General features: G+C 31.5%; 1 protein-coding gene across 1 annotated transcript; it reads left to right on the plus strand.

The window, feature by feature from the left end:
- Positions 1-9,783: 9,783 nt before the first annotated feature.
- On the plus strand, positions 9,784-20,807 carry LOC143071264 (uncharacterized). Its single transcript, XM_076245465.1, has 2 exons — positions 9,784-9,993; positions 16,912-20,807. Exon 2 carries the CDS (start codon positions 17,533-17,535, stop codon positions 20,068-20,070), a length of 2,538 nt encoding a protein of 845 aa, XP_076101580.1. The 5' UTR covers positions 9,784-9,993; positions 16,912-17,532; the 3' UTR covers positions 20,071-20,807.
- Positions 20,808-20,820: the final 13 nt, after the last annotated feature.

Consider the following 20,820-nt stretch of genomic DNA (forward strand, 5'->3'; position numbering starts at 1 on the left):
AATGATTCCTCCGCCTAATGCATACGAGGTTATTTCTTCGTGCAACCAGAAAGGCCGAGTTGTTCCGATTTCTTCGTGCAACCAGAAAGGCCGAGTTGTTCCGATTGGCACAAGAACAACCAATCGTATGATAGATTACAAAAATGAAAAATAAATAAGCCAATCAGAGCGTTCTCCATATCATGGTTTTTAGATCGCAAGAACCACAACTGTTATACCTCCTACCTGTAACATACGATTATACAACTATATTGAATATACAGAGACTCTCTGTATTCTGTCTACTTTTTTCTGAAATATTTACTATCTAAGGGGTCATACCAGTTGTGGAAACAATAATGTGTCCATAGTATACGGATGCCACATCGGTATTATCATTTACTATGTTAAGTGGACCGTGAAATGGGGTAAAATCTCCAATTTGGCATTAAAATTAGAAAGATCATATCATAGGCCTAGCTAGCGGGAACATATTTCTAAGTTTCGAGTTGGTTGGAATTCAACTTCATCAAAAACTACCTCGACAAAAACTTTAACCTGAAGCGGGACAGACGGACGGACGACAAACGGACGAACAGACTAGAAAACATAATTCCCATAAATGGGGCATACAAATTTATTGTTGAAAGTGAAAACTTACCTGAAGCCGGACAGAAGGACGGACGAACGAACGGATGAACAGACTAGAAAATATAATTCCCATAAATGGAACAACAATTTATTGTTCAAAGTGAAAGTAGTGATTTGGCCAAAATGAAAGTAGGGTAGAAATTAGAAGGAGGCAAGACTTATTCGGGACGTCGGGATCGGGTGTTTTTAAGCTCGGGATTTCGGGATTGATCTTTACGGGATGCGGGAATAATTTTTTTTTAATTTCGGGATGTCGGGATATGAATTTCGTTAAAAAAAGCACCTTGGGATTTCATGTTTTTAAGCCCAATTTCGGGATCAGGGCCCCTCAGACTACCCCTCAAATGAGCCTTAGTCATTTAAACGAGATTCAAATCCTGTCATTGGCATGTTAATAGGGCCCTCAAAAGGAAAAGCACTTATGGATTGTCCTAGAAGCACATTTCATTAGAATGATGATGGTCTATAAGCAGTTTCATTTATTTCATGTTTGAAGCGGTGCAAATTTTTAATTTAATTTGACTTTTACCAAAAAATGCATTGTAGCAAAGGGGAAGAATAATTGTGGTATAAGGCCAGAATTAATTGAATTTAACAGAAACATACCTGTCAACTGACCCGTATTCTGCGGGTGTGACCCGAGATTTTCACAATTCTGAGGGATCACCCGGAACACCTGCCGTAGATATGGCACAAAATGTGCACCTGAATATAGGTATCTTGTTTTGTTATCCCCATTGAAACAATGGTTACATTGGTTACATTGGTTACACACATGTACCTTACGTAAATGATATGCAATAGTGGCTTTATATGTTGCAAACTGTACATGGTGGCTGTGCATGGGGAATCCAGTAAAAATTTGTAACAAGTCTGGGAAATTCGGGTTACAATGGTTACATGCATGGGAAATCAGGTAAAAATGGTTACATACATGTAGAATTGGGTTACAATATTACATGCATGGAGAAATAGGTTACAATGGTTACATACATGGGAAAGGTAGGTTACAATGGTTACATGCATGGAGAATCAGGTTACAATGGTTACGCGCATGGAGAAATAGGTTACAATGGTTATATGTATAGGAAAATCAGGTTACAATGGTTACATGCATGGGAAAATCAGGTTACAATGGTTACATGCATGGAGAATTTTGTTACAATGGTTACATGCATGGAGAATCAGGTTACAATGGTTACATACATGGGAAAGTTAGGTTACAATGGTTACATGCATGGAGAATCAGGTTACAATGGTTACATACATGGGAAAATCAGGTTACAATGGTTACATGCATGGAGAATTTTGTTACAATGGTTACAGGCATGGAGAATCAGGTTACAATGGTTACATACATGGGAAAGTCGAGTTACAATGGTTACATGCATGGAGAATCAGGTTACAATGGTTACATACATGGGAAAATCAGGTTACAATGGTTACATGCATGGAGAATCAGGTTACAATGGTTACATACATGGGAAAGTCGGGTTACAATGGTTACATGCCTGGAGATCAGGTTACAATTGTTACATGCATGGAGAATTTTGTTACAATGGTTACAGGCGTGGAGAATCAGGTTACAATGCTTACATACATGGGAAAGTTAGGTTACAATGGTTACATGCATGGAGAAATTGGTTACAATGGTTACATGCATGGAGAATCAGGTTACAATGGTTACATACATGGGAAAGTTAGGTTACAATGGTTACATGAATGGAGAATCAGGTTACAATGGTTACATACATGGGAAAATCAGGTTACAATGGTTACATGCATAGAGAATCAGGTTACAATGGTTACATATATGGGAAAATCAGGTTACAATGGTTACATGCATGGAGAATCAGGTTACAATGCTTACATACATGGGAAAGTTAGGTTACAATGGTTACATGCATGGAGAAATTGGTTACAATGGTAACATACATGGGAAAGTCAGGTAACAATGGTTACATGCATGGAGAATCAGGTTACAATGGTTACATACATGGGAAAGTTAGGTTACAATGGTTACATGAATGGAGAATCAGGTTACAATGGTTACATACATGGGAAAATCAGTTTACAATGGTTACATGCATAGAGAATCAGGTTACAATGGTTACATATATGGGAAAATCAGGTTATGTACAATGGTTACATGCATGGAGAATCAGGTTACAATGGTTACATACATGGGACAGTCGGGTTACAATGGTTACATGCATGGAGAATCAGGTTACAATGGTTACATACATGGGAAAGTCGAGTTACAATGGTTACATGCATGGAGAATCAGGTTACAATGGTTACATACATGGGAAAATCAGGTTACAATGGTTACATGCATGGAGAATCAGGTTACAATGGTTACATACATGGGAAAGTCGGGTTACAATGGTTACATGCCTGGAGATCAGGTTACAATTGTTACATGCATGGAGAATTTTGTTACAATGGTTACAGGCGTGGAGAATCAGGTTACAATGCTTACATACATGGGAAAGTTAGGTTACAATGGTTACATGCATGGAGAAATTGGTTACAATGGTTACATGCATGGAGAATCAGGTTACAATGGTTACATACATGGGAAAGTTAGGTTACAATGGTTACATGAATGGAGAATCAGGTTACAATGGTTACATACATGGGAAAATCAGGTTACAATGGTTACATGCATAGAGAATCAGGTTACAATGGTTACATATATGGGAAAATCAGGTTACAATGGTTACATGCATGGAGAATCAGGTTACAATGCTTACATACATGGGAAAGTTAGGTTACAATGGTTACATGCATGGAGAAATTGGTTACAATGGTAACATACATGGGAAAGTCAGGTAACAATGGTTACATGCATGGAGAATCAGGTTACAATGGTTACATACATGGGAAAGTTAGGTTACAATGGTTACATGAATGGAGAATCAGGTTACAATGGTTACATACATGGGAAAATCAGTTTACAATGGTTACATGCATAGAGAATCAGGTTACAATGGTTACATATATGGGAAAATCAGGTTACAATGGTTACATGCATGGAGAATCAGGTTACAATGGTTACATACATGGGACAGTCGGGTTACAATGGTTACATGCATGGAGAATCAGGTTACAATGGTTACATACATGGGAAAGTCGAGTTACAATGGTTACATGCATGGAGAATCAGGTTACAATGGTTACATACATGGGAAAATCAGGTTACAATGGTTACATGCATGGGAAAGTGAGGTTACAATGGTTACATGTATGGGAAAGTCAGGGTACAATGGTTACATGCATGGAGCAATAGGTTACAATGGTTGCGTGCATGGAGAAATTGGTTACAATGGTTACATGCATGGGAAAATCAGGTTACAATGGTTACATACATGGGGAATCGGTTACAATGGTTACATACATGGAGAATCAGGTTACAATGGTTACATGCATGGGGAAGTTGGGTTACAATGGTTACATGCATGGGAAAGTCAGGTTACAATGGTTACATGCATGGAGAATCAGGTTACAATAGTTACATAAAATTGAGAATGGAAATGGGGAATGTGCCAAAGAGACAACAACCCGACCATAGAAAAAAACAACAGCAGAAGGTCACCAACAGGTCTTCAATGTAGCGAGAAATTCCCGCACTCGGAGGCGTCCTTCAACTGGCCCCTAAACAAATATATACTAGTTCAGTGATAATGAACGCCATACTAATTTCCAAGTTGTACACAAGCAACTAAAATTAAAATAATACAAGACTAACAAAGGCCAGAGGCTCCTGACTTGGGACAGGCGCAAAAATGCGGCGGGGTTAAACATGTTTGTGAGATCTCAACCCTCCCCCTATACCTCTAGCCAATGTAGAAAAGTAAACGCATAACAATACGCACATTAAAATTCAGTTCAAGAGAAGTCCGAGTCTGATGTCAGAAGATGTAACCAAAGAAAATAAACAAAATGAGAATAATACATAAATAACAACAGACTACTAGCAATCAGGTTACAATGGTAACATGCATGGGAAAGTCAGGTTACAATGGTTACATGCATGGGGACGTTGGGTTACAATGGTTACATATGTGACCCGCCATGACATTTGGAGGCTTATGGAGGTAGAATGTCATTGTTAGAAAAATTATAAACATGATTAATATCGAGATTCAAAGAAATATGTATTTGTGAAGAAGAGATAAACACTTTCCTTGGCTTTTTTTTTGCTGACGCCGAACTACATCATATATAGTTTTGAAGAAGTCTTACTTTATCGTTTGAAGTGAAAAATATTTGAATCTACCATTTTGAATTGATACAAAAAAAAAATCAAATTTCTGCTTTATATATTTCCTTGCATAAATGAAATCTGAAATATCTCCCTAACGAATGTACCGTATCCAAGATCTCATGTAAGATAATACCTACTTATAAACTGTTACGCGTCGCATACTAAGTATAGAGACGTGCATAATAAATCTAAATTAAAAAAAGGAATTCTTAAAGCTCACTTTGACAAATTTTAAACTAACTTCATTTCAACAAGTTTAAATTACATGTTCTAAAATAGAGCTACAAAAAAAAAATGCTCTGCTTCATAAATTTTCTTTCATAAATGGAGTCTGAAATATATCCGTAATAAATGCACCGTATCAAATGCATATATGAGAACACCTACTTATAAACTGTTACGCGTCGCATACTATGATTAGAGACATGCATGATAAATCTAAATTAAAAGACGAATCTAAAAAAAAGAAATTCTTAAAGCTACTTTGACAAATTTTAAACTAACTTCATTTCAACAATTTTAATTACATGTTCTAAAATAGAGCTAAAAATTGTTTGTATTGTAGTAAATTTAAGTTTTTGAAATTTTATTCAAATACGCTATTGAACATTACTAAGAGCCAATAAATACAATAATTTTATATTTTATAAATTAGTGCCTTCAATAAATTAAAGCCGTCATAGAACAGTATCATTTTCATAACGATATTCGAAATGACTCGTTTCATTGCCTTTAAAATAAATATGTCATAACAACATGACAGAGAGTTTTGTTTCGGAATATTCTAGATAAATATACAAAAAGCAAATTTGACTGATGACTTTGTGCAAATTGCAAATTATCATGTTCAATCAACCATATCAGAGACATATATACACACTGACCAAATCCAATAAACAATTGAAAATTTAATGGTCATGATGGTAGTTATTGACTTCACTGAATGGCTTTGACCCAAATTGGGTTATCTGGGACTATTATACTTATTGGTATAATAGTCCCAGGGGTTATAAATAAGGCATCCCTCTAAAGTAACATTAAATCCAAAGGAGTAGGTCCGATTAAGGCCGATTTTGGCCTCAAATTTCAGGTCCATATAACGAAAGATTTTTGACACTTTTTAAACACTTAAGAGTCTATTTCAGTTGACTCACTTAGTTAATGTGAATTAAAGATTTTAACTGATTTTGTCATGAAAAACGCTCCAATTCAAGTAAATATGAAAAATCTATCAAATATGCAAAAAAACGTCACTTTTCAGATGGTGTTCATCCTCGACCTTTATATATGTTATGTATTACATCAAATACAACTTACATTCCAATTAAGAATTAACACAAATCCGACAACTTTAAATTTAACTAAAATGCTAAAATTGTGAAGATTTCAGTAATTTTGCATGACTTTGTGATGCTAGTACCCGATATATGTGCATATTTTATTGTCGAAAACAGCCCATATTTGTGTAGCAGAAGCATTCTACTTTCCAGTAAATAACTAAAAGTTTACATTTTAACAATTTTGTAAAACTTCTATATTTTGGGGCCAAAAAGGGGTCTTACCGGACCTACTCCTTTGTAAGTATTTAATTGTAAGTTTGTTTTCGTTCTGTAACATTAGTTTGCCTAAAATCCTTGGTTTGCCTCAACCAAAATGTTATGAAACTTATGCAGAATGCTTATTGTACTGTTATACCACTGTCCCAGGTTAGGGGGAGGGTTGGGATCCCGCTAACATGTTTACCCCCGCCACATTATTTATGTATGTGCCTGTCCCAAGTCAGGAGCCTGTAATTCTGTGGTTGTCGTTTGTTTATGTGTTACATATTTGTTTTTCGTTCATTTTATTGTATACATACATAAGGCCGTTAGTTTTCTCGTTTGAATTGTTTTACATTGTCTTATCGGGACCTTTTATAGCTTACTATGCGGTATGGGCTTTGCTCGTTGTTGAAGGCCGTACAGTGACCTATAGTTGTTTATTTCTGTGTCATTTTGGTCTTTTGTGGATAGTTGTCTCATTGGCAATCATACCACATCTTCTTTTTTATATTATTACCACATAATACAGGCTTGGGCACAGGACGTTTTAGCGAAAAATTTTAAACTACATGGGGATATTTTAAGTGCCAACGTTGGAGCCCATTTTAGAGCAGGATTATTCCGTTCACCTGTATTTTGGATAGTCCATTTTAGCGAAAACTGACCTGGATGAATAATACTCCCCTCGCTGTAACCATGAACAGTAATTTATACTGGTTTAATGTTTAAGTTGTTTATATGTTCATCATGGAAATACAAAATGTGTATCGAATTTGCAGATTATCTGACCGAATACTATGTAACTGAAGATTCTATATCCCACTTATAGTCCAGTGAAACTCAGTTTGAACCTCCAACTAATTGCAACAGAACATGTTTTAGTTCTAATCTATAGCATTAAGCCCCAAATATAAACAGAAAAAAAGTCCCATAAAATGTAACTTTAGGAAAATTTCTTATGGAAATTAACATTGGAAAGGGAGATAACTCCGCAAAAATGACTCATTTATTGTCAGTTTTTGGTTGATATTCTTAAAATTCATGTAAAATATGATACTTTGATGGGGTTATAAGTTCGTATTTTACTATATGATATAATTTTCTGCTCCTGAAATGTACAAAACGGAAGTATTTTAGGTATTTTCATTTTTTTGGCACATTTTTTATTAAAGAAATTGCAAATTTATGGCATTAATTGAGACCATTTTGAAAAAATAATGTGAACATTTGGTATTGTTTATATCTGTATATTATATTTGTTCAGCATCTACCTTCTTTAAAGTAACTTTTAACCACAAAAAGAAGAATATATGCTTAATTTTTTTTTATTCAATTTGAGATTCTTTACCTTGACATATGCTGAAAAATCTAATAAATGGTCAACTAATGAATTAAGAAATCTAGGTTGTAGCTTGATAAAAGATATGAAAACACTTTAAGAGTTGTTTGTTATACTCTAAAGACAGCTAAAATATCAAGAATCTGTTTAATAAAAGAGGTAAAGTTATAATTTTGTATCAATTTTTATTTATATTTTAGCCTTCTTAGGCAGAGTTATCTCCCATATCAATGCAAATCTCCATAGGAATTTTGAAATCATGATTTTTTAGTTTTCCCCAAGTTAGATTTTATGGGACTTTTTTCTGTGTATATTTAGGGTATAATGTTAAAGATTAAAAATAAAAATCTTCTGTTGCAACTGCTTCAAGGTTAGGGTCAAATTTATGCTAGATTGACTGGACTATTAAGCTTTTGGCAGAAGTTTAGTGTAATTCAAAGCGACCAGAGTCCTTCCATGCCCATTATAATGAGCAATTTTATAGTTGTCACCCAGCTATTTATGTTTTCCTTGATACTATTATTAAATTGCAAAAAACAACGTATTTAAAACTAAAAAGTATAGACAAATGTGCACCACATTCTAGACAAGATAAAGAGAAAGAACAATTCCTAATGCAATTCTATGAACAGTATTGTACAGGGAGTATATCCATGCAGAGCCCATTACGTACATTCTCTTAGGATATATAAATACCAGGGTAGAACAGACTTTTAACATTTGATTTAACCTTTTAGTGCTGTATTTAATCTGGAATATAAATTCAAGACTGGAACTAACTTTTAACATTTGAATTATATCTTTTAGACTATTAGTGCTGTATTTCAATGGACAAGATATGTTTTATAGTGCTTTCTTGAGTCTGTTCGAGTTTTTTATTGATCATATATAATTAATTAGAATGGGTTAGAACATTTCTCTAAAATGGGCATTGACAATTTTATTTTTCGCTAAAATGGGTTAAAAAATCTGGTGCTTAAAAGGCTTCTACTTTGGCTCTGAAACGTCAGATTTTTTTCCCTAAAATGTCCTATCAATGCGCTAAAATGTCCTCCACCGAAAAAGAGATCAAGTTTGAAATTTGGTGGTGTCACTTTTACCGTTCTTGAGTTATAATCCTACAAAATGTGTGATTACTTTTCATGAGTCTTTTTTTTTTCCTTTTACCAATATAAACTGTATACACTAAAATCAATATACATGTATAATATAATATTGAGATATTTAAGACTAGATTTTTCAGTTGTCCTTATTTTACTAAGATCAACAATTTTTTTCAAACCTAGGTGGAATTTTATGAAGCTTATTTTTTTATGATAAAAATCGTCTGATCAAAAGATAATATATGTATCCAAAGCACAATTTTATTCCTTACATTTTCGTTTGTTTGTATTCCAATTTTTGATTTTTTTAAAACAAAATACAAGACATATAAAAAACAAAAAAATTAGAACATGCTGTGGTTTCATATATATGCTCAGCCTGTATACATGGTATACATAAATTGGTCTTTATAGGTCACATCTTAGTCTCAAGTCTGGCTTACAAAAGTCTTCTAAAATAAGATATGTTTGAAATTTTGTGTCTTAGGATAGTCGTAACAGTTACAATGTCCCAAGTGAAAATACAAACAACAAATACGGCATAAACTAAATAATAAAAGAACTAATATAATAAAGTACACTTCTATCATGTCTATAGATTGTGACATTTTTATGGTCTATCAATAAAATCACCGTTTTTTCTCTGTGTATTATATTGTCGAAACTGCTGGACTGCACTGCAAATACACTGCAATTATTAACTTTATCTAAAAGGTCTGGATTTAAGTGAAATATTCTTGGCAAATGTATACCATACCCAACTATATCGGTCATGGTTATGAACGATAACTCTGTATAGATATTTCGACTAAGAACAGTAACTCTGTAAATACCAGTTCGCGGGGAAAAGGGAGATAATTGTCACTAGGTGGCGCGGTGTATTTACAAACTTCCGTTGATTAGACGCACACATGTTATTGCAAAAAAAATAATCAAAGTATTAAGATGTATGCAACAAATCTCCGTCCCTCTCGTTATCGTAACTGGCAATTGTTAAATAGTGGTGAACCACTTCCAAAAGAAAAGCGCACGCAAGTCGTCATGAGACAGGTCTTGGAAGAAGAATACCAGATTGACAGAATCATATCCCAAAAGCAGTGTCCAGATGAGGTAATTATATATATAAATATATATCTTTAATATAACTATATATAGTCTTATAACTTAAAATCACATCAAAGTTGACGGCAAATATCAACAATTTAACAGGCATATATGTTATATAATAATGTTAGATAATTCAAGTCAGCAGTCTTAGATAATTTAACAAATTCTTGTTTACTGTCTACTGTCAGTACTGACATTAATTACCTTGCCACATCCACTTGTACTTTTGTCCATCTGATGGATAAGCCTTTTTCAAATGATTTTTATAGTTCGTTCTTATGTTGATCTGTTATACCACTGTCCCAGGTTAGGGGGAGGGTAGGGATCCAGCTAACATGTTGAACCCTGCCACATTATTTATGTATGTGTCTGTTCACTAATGTTTATATTATCATTGTATTATGATGTTTTTGTATCTTGCCCGACAAGGGCCCATGAAAGGTTTAATAAAATAATGTCTAATGTCCCAAGTCAGGAGCCTGTAAATCAGTGGTTGTCGGGTTTTATATTTGTTTTTGTTTATTTTTTTACATAAATAAGGCCGTTAGTTTTCTTGTTTGAATTGCATTACATTGTCTTATCGGGGCCTTTTAAAGCTGACAATGCGATATGGGATTTGCTCATAGTTGAAGGCCGTACGGTGACCTATATATAGTTGTTAATGTTTGTGTTATTTTGGTCTTTGTGGATAGTTGTCTCATTGGCAATCATACCACATCTTCTTTTTTTACATGTCTCTGTTTTGGTTACTACATTTATATATAAAATTAAAACAGTAAACAATTTGAACTAATAATTATATGGTCTTAAACTCTTAAAAGGCTCTTATTTATAATATTTGACCCCTTAAATGTTGGGCATGAAAGCACAAAAGATTATTTTTAATAGACAAAATTCGTGTTCGATGCATTTCTGTCAAAAAGTTTGGTTTAAGTAATCAACACTCATGTATTATAGTGTGTGATAACTTCTGTTTCAATATTGTCAGGGTTGATGCCATATGAGAAATATTGCACGAATAATCAGTAAATTACATTTTAATGAAATTGACCATCTACAGAACAAACATTATTTCTGGTTTATCAGGCCCAATGACAAACTCTTAAGACACTTAATGTTACGGTTACAGTCATATTCATGGATAAAGGTCTAACCATGGTCCATATTTTATAACAATTGACAGAATGTCTAGTGCCTATGGTCATATATTTAACATAATTGAAATTAAAAAAACATTACTTAAAGGGTAAAAAACATAGGGCATCAGTAATGACAAAGGGTCAAGATAAACATTTTAGATTTATATAGTCCTCTTTCTAAACATGATGCTTTGAAAACTTGCATGCAGGATATATTATTTAAACATGGCCCAGATAGTTTCAATTGATTATGTTTGCACACAGTCTTTCCAGTTGAATTATTAGAATTTTTTTCTGCAAATAAAAACTGCATGGGGTTATGAATTTTTTTTTTTTAAATTTGATGATTTTTAAAAGTTAATTATTTATGATTACTGCTAATTGTAATCTACACAAAGCTTTTTTCATTCTATTGTTGTTTGTTTTAAAATCATCTTTGTTGTTTTAACTTGCTTTGATGTAATTACTTCATGTATATATAGCTTGGTATGAGTAAAACATTGGGATTTCAAACAAAAAACATGAAAGATAATTGTTTCAACAGCTTGGCCCCTTTGATCTCACATTATTTTGAAATAATGAAATAAAATTGTAGCAATCAATATACCAAAGCACCAAAATAAGGTGATTTATTCCACACAGCCAAAAACTGATTAATTAACTTTTTAATAAAGTTATTGTTTTATTTATATGTAACTTTCTTGTGCTAAACATGTATCTTGCAAATTTTCTATTTGATAATTGTTCATACATGTATGAGCAGTTGAGTGAAACCTTTGCCATGTGTGCAATATTTATAGAAAAAATGTCCATGCAACTAAGCTGAAATAAACTAAGTATGATACTGCAATTATGTCTTTTTATATAAATTGTGATAACAAATTTATCTGCGCATGTTAATAAAGAAATTGAATCTTTTTATTATTCTGTGGTATAAGAGTTACAGAAACATGTACATTACTTAAAAATTTACATTTACAAATATAAGGCATCCATGTATAATTCTAACATTTTATAATAATAAACAGTTAAAGCATCACTGAACAGTTGAATCATGTGACCCAAATAATTTATATAATAAAATCAATTAAATGGAATTTAAATCCTAATTTAGAATCAAGTAAACTAAGACGACTTTTACTAAATCAACAAAAATGAAGAATAAAGATACTTATAATAATAAATGTTATAATAGGAAAGTTCATAAAAGACTTTTAACTAGTTATGGAATATGTTAAGTTATTTTTGAAATCATAATTTGTATCTGACACATTCATTTTTTTAATTTTAACATAAAATATGTTGTAATATACATGTAGGTAATGTTTATTTAGAGGGGTATCCTTTGAAGCCATTCATAATTAGTTCTTTTTTATATATTGGAATGTTTGTTGAATGTCAGATGTAGGTATTTATCTAGGTGTTTGTACACCTGTATTTTCAAGAAGTACATATATGGTTGACATGCATAAAAAGTGTATTGTGAAGACCCTACTTAAGAAAAGCCATAGCTGACAGGTCCCTTGTCAGGAGATCCTTCACAATACCCCAAGTAGGATATAAAGACTTTGAAATTTAAAATGACTATCATTCTGAATTAGCCACTCAATTTGAAAAGAGTGTTGTAATTAGATTTTTTTAGTAATATATTTAGTTCATAATATAAATGCCTTTAAAGTGTAAAAACTTGTGTAGTGCAACAAAGCTTTACTGAAATCTGTTTCATCCATCTGAAGATTCTTCAAAGACAAGTGCAATGTAAGTCATAAATATTTAAGTACTATGGACATGTTAACCACCCCCTTCAAAGGTTTATCATAAGCATGGATGTTCAACCCTATTACTTAACTGAATATTGCTTGTTTCATTTGGTCACTCATTTAAAGTTCAGAAAATTTTTATATGATGGAAACTGTGTTTATAAGTCCATGTTTGGCATCATACTGCTTAAATGACAATTATTAAGCCTTAATAGGCAAGCTGACTTTCTTTCTGCCTGATATGATTTTAATCAAAAAACTTTTGATATTTGTGTTTAATAGATATTTTATTTAAAGTATATTAATTTCTAACTTCTGTAACCTTTGTACTTGCATTGTTTTATAAAAATAAACTATGTATATAAGAATTATATATATAAATAAGAGAAATGAGAAACAATAATAGGCTTGATTGAAATTGAATTCACCATTTGAGAACTTAGAATCTAGGGAAAGTTGATTGTCACAGAAAAAAAGACAAAATGTTTTGTGATAATGGCCCTGTTCAAACAGCCTGTTTATCATGAATATCCTGTATGTTAAATGTGCTGAGCCTATTAGTACTTAAAAGTGCATCATTAATATTGCATTGGTAAAAAAAGCATTTAATAAAGTTTCTTATTATGGGATAGTATATATTAATATATATGAGATATAGCAAGTGCATGGTTCAAATATATGTCAGTTGAGACTTTTATAACTACATGCAAGTTTTACTACATTAAAGAGAGAAAAACTTTGCATCAGACCCTGCTGTCAGCAGCTTCCCCAAAAAATGAATGCTAAAATTGTATCCTTTGTAATCAAACTTCTTACAAGTATCATAACAAATTAACATGTTTGCATCCAAAAGAGCAAAAATAACAAATTATGATATTGGTAAATGGACAGAAAGTCACAAATTTTGTAGGACAAAAAGTCACAAATAATTTGTTGACAATCGTTTGAATATTTAAGAGAAATAACTTTTTATGTTTGAAAAATGAAGATGTATTTAATTTTAATCATGCAAAAGATATATTTTTTGTATCCATGAAGCCATTTAAGTGCCAAGCAACTGTGACATTCTGTATTTTAACAATTATTTGATCAACTTCGATATTTTTATGATAAATTTTGTTTACATAGTTGGTTTAAATACAATAGAAACAAGCATTTTCTATTAAACATAACTTATCAGGAAAAATGAATTGTGACTTTTTGTCAGTGACTTTCTTTTCCTACATTCATGACATTAATTTTATTGTGATTTTTCTATGTATAGATACTTGCTCACACTACAGCCTAAATGATTTTTAGTCTTACATGGACAGTTATATACTCATATGAAATCCTTTGTTACTTTTTTTTTTATTATATTGAATAATAAATGCTTCAAATATCTAAAAACTTAAAATTGGCTGTATGTAAGGTACTCCCTTAAATGTATAAATATCTCATTTCAGGCACACTGGGTCATGTAATTTTGACTTTTGAATAATTGTAATAAATGTTATTATTTAATAAAAATCTTCATAGCTGAAATTGTTTAAACTCCAACAATCAACATCTATATTTAAAGGATGATATATTGTATGGTCATTCCTATTGATTTGATAAAAAGAATTGTGCTATTTTCTTGGGTCACTAAACTGTAACTGTTTAATATATATAAATTCTGGAATTATTGTAAACCCATCCATTGATCCAATTAAACCTATGATAAAGTAACTTTTATTAAGTGAGTATATTTGAAGTAAGATTTATGAAACACAATTTGTTAAGCAATCTCTATCCTGACTCTGGTAAAAAAAGGGTCATGTGTTGATTTCTTTTCTTTTTTCTTTTATTCAATGCAGCTGATTCAATGTCAATGAGGATTAATATAAATAGGCTTATAATGATTTATTTTGTTGTATCAAGTTATTATAAGTTAATTGATAGCAATAAGCTGATAAGATACATTATTGTCTTTATAGCTGTAATTGTAACATGTTAGGTTAAGTTGTTTGCCTGCTTGAATGTAGGATAAAAAAACAGAAATCAAATCAAAAAGTTTGGGAAGAGGGTTGAACTGCTGCAAGTTTTGGTTATCTGACCTTAATTTTTACATATATCCATATATGGCAATAAATTTCCCAAATTAAGTTAAGGGGGGATGCGGGTCTGTAAAAAAAGTGCCAATTAAGTTTTCTATCCTTCATCAAACTCTTTATGTAGTCCCTTATAGATGTAACCCTGTAAAATTTATATCTGCTTAATATGCGTCATAAATTAGCCTAATTGATTTCTTATAAGAATAGTGTCACAATTTTTAGAAAGTCGGACATTTTTAAAGCATGAGTGTCAGCTAAGAGGTGCCGGGCCAGTGGTCTGCATTATCATCACTGTCTCTTGTGGATGAATTTTGAAACATCCCTTACACTTTGAATTTTATATATTAGTATGAAGATACACATTCCTTATTTAATATAGTTTACAGTGTATTGACAGCCAGTGTTTAAGTCAAATTGCTCATAGTCATTTATCCGTGTTGAAGGCCTTACTTTAACCTATAATGGTTTACTTTTTAAATTGTTATTTGGATGGAGAGTTATCTCATTGGCACTCACACCACATCTTCCTTGATCTATGTACATGTATTACTATAAACCACACTTAATGCTGTCTCTGATTTAATGTTACTTAAAGTAAATTGTCTCGAATATATTAACTGAATTAGTAAAATTTCTGATCAAATAACGTGAACTTAAACTTAATCATAAAATGCAAGTAATAAACTAATGTTATGCCTCTACTCACATTTGATAGTTAAAAATGCAGTGAACAGCAAGCTCAGTCATTTATCTCAAATATTAGTATAACAATGAACCTAGGTATTTTAAAAGATGGACTAAACCATATAATTTTGGTAATTTTCCAGTACTTAGCATTAAAAACATTGAAATTATTGCAAGCATTGATCATTAAATAAAGGGGGTTGTATTGGATAACTATGAATTATCACATTTAACACTGAATATAGAATTATAGATTTTTATAAATTGAAAAATGAAAATTATAATATTTATCAAAACAGTCAATAACACACTTTATTTCCATTAGGAAATGAAATGGAGCAGTATACAAATAAATATGAACTTTTCTTTCATGAGGTTTTGTTCATTTTATTTATGGTGTTGTTAAATAATGTCTGAGTCCCAATTTGATAATTGCTGTGTCCCGTGTATTATGAGGGTACACAGGATGTGAATTACACCTGAGGGTTTTTAATTTTACATGCTTTGTACCTTACCTGAGTTTTAACCTGTGTTCTTATGTTATAGGGACAAGTAATAATAATTTTTTGGTATAATGGCAATGAATGGCTAGGAAATATAACATTTTGAAATTATGATTGAATTAACCACAAAAATAAATATGCATCAATAAACTAGGTAAACAAACAAAAAGTCACAATTATAAATGGGTATTATTTATATAGTATGAAAAATTCATTTCCTTTGATAAATTTAGAGCTGGTTATTTTTATACAAAAAACACTTGCAGTAAGTTACAATTTTATATTACTTTAATATTATTTCTTATTACAATTCCAAAAATTGTGATGTGTTAGTGAAAACATATCTAAGTTACTATATATATTATATATTTTTTTGCTTCCTCCTCTAAAATAAACAATAAGGTTGCACATATGACACCATATGTCAGTGGCAGATCTAGGGGGGGTGGGGGGGGGGGGTACCCCCCTTTTTTTGGACAATCAATGCATTTGATTGGGAACATATAGTTGGAACCCTCCTTTGTCCTGGGTTGGGACCCCCCTTTTTAAAATGGCTGGATCCGCTCCTGTATGTAATGATGATATAATTACATGAGCACTTGTATATATGCATTCTTCATGTCCAATCTTAGCACATATAACTTAGGAACAATTGTTGCATGTATCTATATAAATATTTAGCAACCTATTCTCATTGCACCACCTTATTAAGCGAGACTTGTCCTGATACTTGTAAGTAAATTTATTTATTTTTTTGCAGGGAACCCTATTCCTGGTAAAATGGAAAGGCTATCAACTTACTGATTGTACCTGGGAGCCAATCACTCACATTCCCAAACCAGATTTGGATTTATTTATTAAACCAGAAGTCTGTGCTGGCCAATTATCTGCATATGCTAGTATTCTAGAGGAGGCTGTACAACATCGCCTTTCATCGACAAACTCAAGGATTAGTATTTCATTCCCTACAGACGTATATAGGTATGTCTTCGGTGCTGATGCCAACAACACCCTTCTTTGCCTAGAAGATTTTAGCAAACTACCTTTAAGTAGTAACTGGTATTTAAAACTTAACTGCCACGGTCAAGGTACCAAACTTAACTTTCCAGTACGTGTGCATAGCATTGTCCGAGAAAAACCCATCTTCACCTTATCAGACAACAAGGTTGTGAAAAAGAAGGTACCGTCTGAAAAACTTCAGATAACATCAGATACAGTTGTATATAGTGTTTAAAGAAAAAAATAATAGATTCTACTGTTGTATATAAATGTATGTTTAAAGACTAGAAATTGATAGATTCTACTGTTGTATATATATATATATATAGTGTTTGACTGTTCGTTTATACTTAAAAAAACCATATCAGTATGTATTTTAAACATGTTAATGCTGTATAAGATTTTTACATGTATATGGGTTTATACAATGTCTTCCATATTGTCACCAATTGATAATTTTAAATTTCAAGACAATGTTAGACTTTCAACTGATCTTAGTCCTTGTTTTAGTAACAGGAAACATATAGATACAACTGCTATAGCATTGACACTACATATATCTTGTGATTTTTTAATCAATGTTCAAAAATGTACATATACATATGACCTTTCATTTGTTGAAGTGTTTAATACACAGTTTTCATTTTTAAAACTTAAAACATGTAGTAGGTTAGAGGCCAGATTTAAATCTGAGTGCTCAAGAGTAATCAGTATTCAAAAGAAGTGTATAGGTGGTAGACAGAGACAATGTATGTTAAAAAAGAAAATAAATTTTGTTGTTTATAAAAATGAGTTGTATGATGTTCAAGAATTAGAATTTAAAGTTACGTCTTTTAATGACAAACAGGTTGTTTTAGAAAAGAAATGTAAAGAATTATTTGATCATTTGATCGAGGTTAAATGTGTAAACAATAGTCTGGAAGATGAGGTCACCACATTAAAAGAAGAAAACACATACTTAAAAACTAGGAATAAATCACTTTTAGAATATATTGACAATGTAATAATTAAAAAGTTTGAAAATGAAGGAAAAAAGTTTGATGAAATTCATCAAAGGCAGCAATTTAGGAAATTAAAAACATTCACTACTTTTTCTGAGCAAGCTTTGGCATTTGCTGAATCTTTTGGACTTAAACCACTTAAAATAGACTTAAAATCTGATAAGGGTAAATTGGTCTCTGTTGTATTAGGTGAAGATACAGCAGAGAAAGAAAATAAAACTTCTTATGCAAATCTAAACGATGAGGATAAAGACTTATTAAAGCAGGTTGTGTTTTTACTTGATAACTTTTGCATAAGTGATGCAGCATATCATGAGTTTTCCATGATATGTGATGATCTTCCCAGAAAATATTTGGTAGTTCAGTGTAGGGAAGACATCAATAAAATTTATCATATAGAAAGACTTCCAGGAAACAAACCAGGTGTAATGATAAACTTAAATAGGGATATTGAAAGACTTATAAAAGATAAAATCAATAAGGGCCAAAATTCAGATAAATTTCAAATTAAATTTTCCGGTGATGGTGCTAGAGTCTCTAAAATTTCTAATTATGTAATTTTTTCACTAGCCATTTTAAATGATGATATAAATCTCTCCTATAATCAGCTAAGTACAGTTGCCATAGTAAAGTGTGATGAAAATTATGAAAATTTAAAGGAAACTTGTAAACCACTTTTTGATCAATTAAATAACTTAGTAAAAAATAAATTTGTAAAAATAAATGATAAGTCTTATGAAATTGAAATTTTTGTAGGAGGGGACATGAAGTTTTTACAGATTCTTTTAGGCTTAGGCAGTTCAGTAGGTGATTTTGCATGTCCCTGGTGTAAAGTTCATAAAAATGACAGACATGACATTAGTAAGTGTTGGAATCATTACCATACCCCAGAACTTTTTAGATCATATGAGGAAATTTGTCAGTTGTCATGTCTGTCTAAAAACAATTTTGGTGTTAAACACAAACCTCTGCTTGAATTAAGCGTAAATCATTATGTCCCCGATGAACTTCATCTCCTGCTAAGAATAAGTGACATCCTTTTGAGAAATTTAATTTTTGATAGTAAAGATAAAGATGATAAATATAAAAAAGAAACTAAAAGTAATGGCAAAAATCTGGAAAAATTAGTAGAAGTGATTCAGAGTTGTGGTGTTTCTTTTTATATTTGGGTACCAAAAGGTAGTTCAGAACTTGATTGGACAAGTCTGGCAGGTGCAGAAAAGTTAAAAGTATTAAAAAATCTGCCTGAAAAGTTAAAAGACAGTTGTGTTTTGAATGTAAATACAGTAGATAAGGTTGTCAAGCTCTGGACAGATTTTTATCAACTGTATCTTTTTATTACAAGTGTAGAAAGTGCTAATTGCACAGTTGACCAGATATTTTTGAGGGTCAAAGGTTGGATATCAAATTTTTTAGAGTTAGGAGAGTTTCGAAAAGGGTTTTTTAAATCCAACATAACGCCATACATGCATTGTTTAGTGTTTCATGTTCCGTTTTTTATCTCCAACTATGGTTGCTTGAAAAAGTTTTCAGGACAAGGTGTGGAAAAAAATAATGACATTATAAAAACTATACACCAACGCAAATCTTGTAAATGGGACGGTCCATGTGATGCTCTTAAAGTGAGAAAAAGACTTGAATATGCCAACACTGAAAACATTGCTAGACCAAAGCGACCTTATTCTAAAAAATCAGCAGATTGGTGGGAAAAAGACATTTTTCAAACAAGAAATGAGAAAAAGAAAAAAATTCAAGAAGAAATCGTAGAGGCTCACAACAACGCATATCAAGTTAACAATTTAAATTTAGATGATTTGACCGATATTGAACTTCAAGACATGCTTTCAACAATGATGAAGAAAAAAACTCGCATTCGAAACCGCCAAAAACTTATTAGTGCAATAAAAGACATGTGTTAAATTTGTTACATTTGTGTATTTAGTGGTTGTGTAGATATTTGTTGACATGATTTTGTTATTATTTATAATATTTGTGTTATTTTTAAACTAGTCATGTATGAATATGCATACTGTGGTTGAAAAAAATAACAGGCTTTCAGTCTTTTCTAGATAATCAATGGAAAATTGAATCTTCATTTGAGTCAAATTGGTGAAAATTCAAATAATGATATAACTATAAATAAGAGGATAATAGCAATCAGAAAGGCAAACATTTTATTTGCTTAAATGATGAGTTAAAACTGATAGACAGATCCTCAAAGAAATCTTTATGTTGTTGTTCTGAGTCAACTAACATAACTATATTAAAGAAGATTTTGGTGAGACATTTTTCAAAAGTGTCAATTTTCATGATTTAGCTTGTTTACTTTTTGTTCAGTTATGTGACTGAAAGCCTGATATAAAGTTGAAACAATAAAATTTATTTTATGTAATATTGTATAGTGTTATCTGTTGAAAGAACAAACTTGTGATGACTTATAAAAGATAGTGTTATAATGGTGCTTTAAGATAGTTTTCTGATATTTTATTTTTGACTTTTTTATATATATATATTTTACATTCATTGCTTTTTTTTATGCTCAGGTTTTTTTTATTAATATTATTTATATGAATGAAAGCAATACTTATGTCATGAATTTCATGTACTGAACATGTATACATGTATGATATAATAAATGATACAATTTGGTAAACAATTATCTTTGTTGT

The sequence above is a fragment of the Mytilus galloprovincialis genome, chromosome 4 (genome assembly GCF_965363235.1).
Source record: "Mytilus galloprovincialis chromosome 4, xbMytGall1.hap1.1, whole genome shotgun sequence".
Classification (NCBI taxonomy): domain Eukaryota; kingdom Metazoa; phylum Mollusca; class Bivalvia; order Mytilida; family Mytilidae; genus Mytilus; species Mytilus galloprovincialis.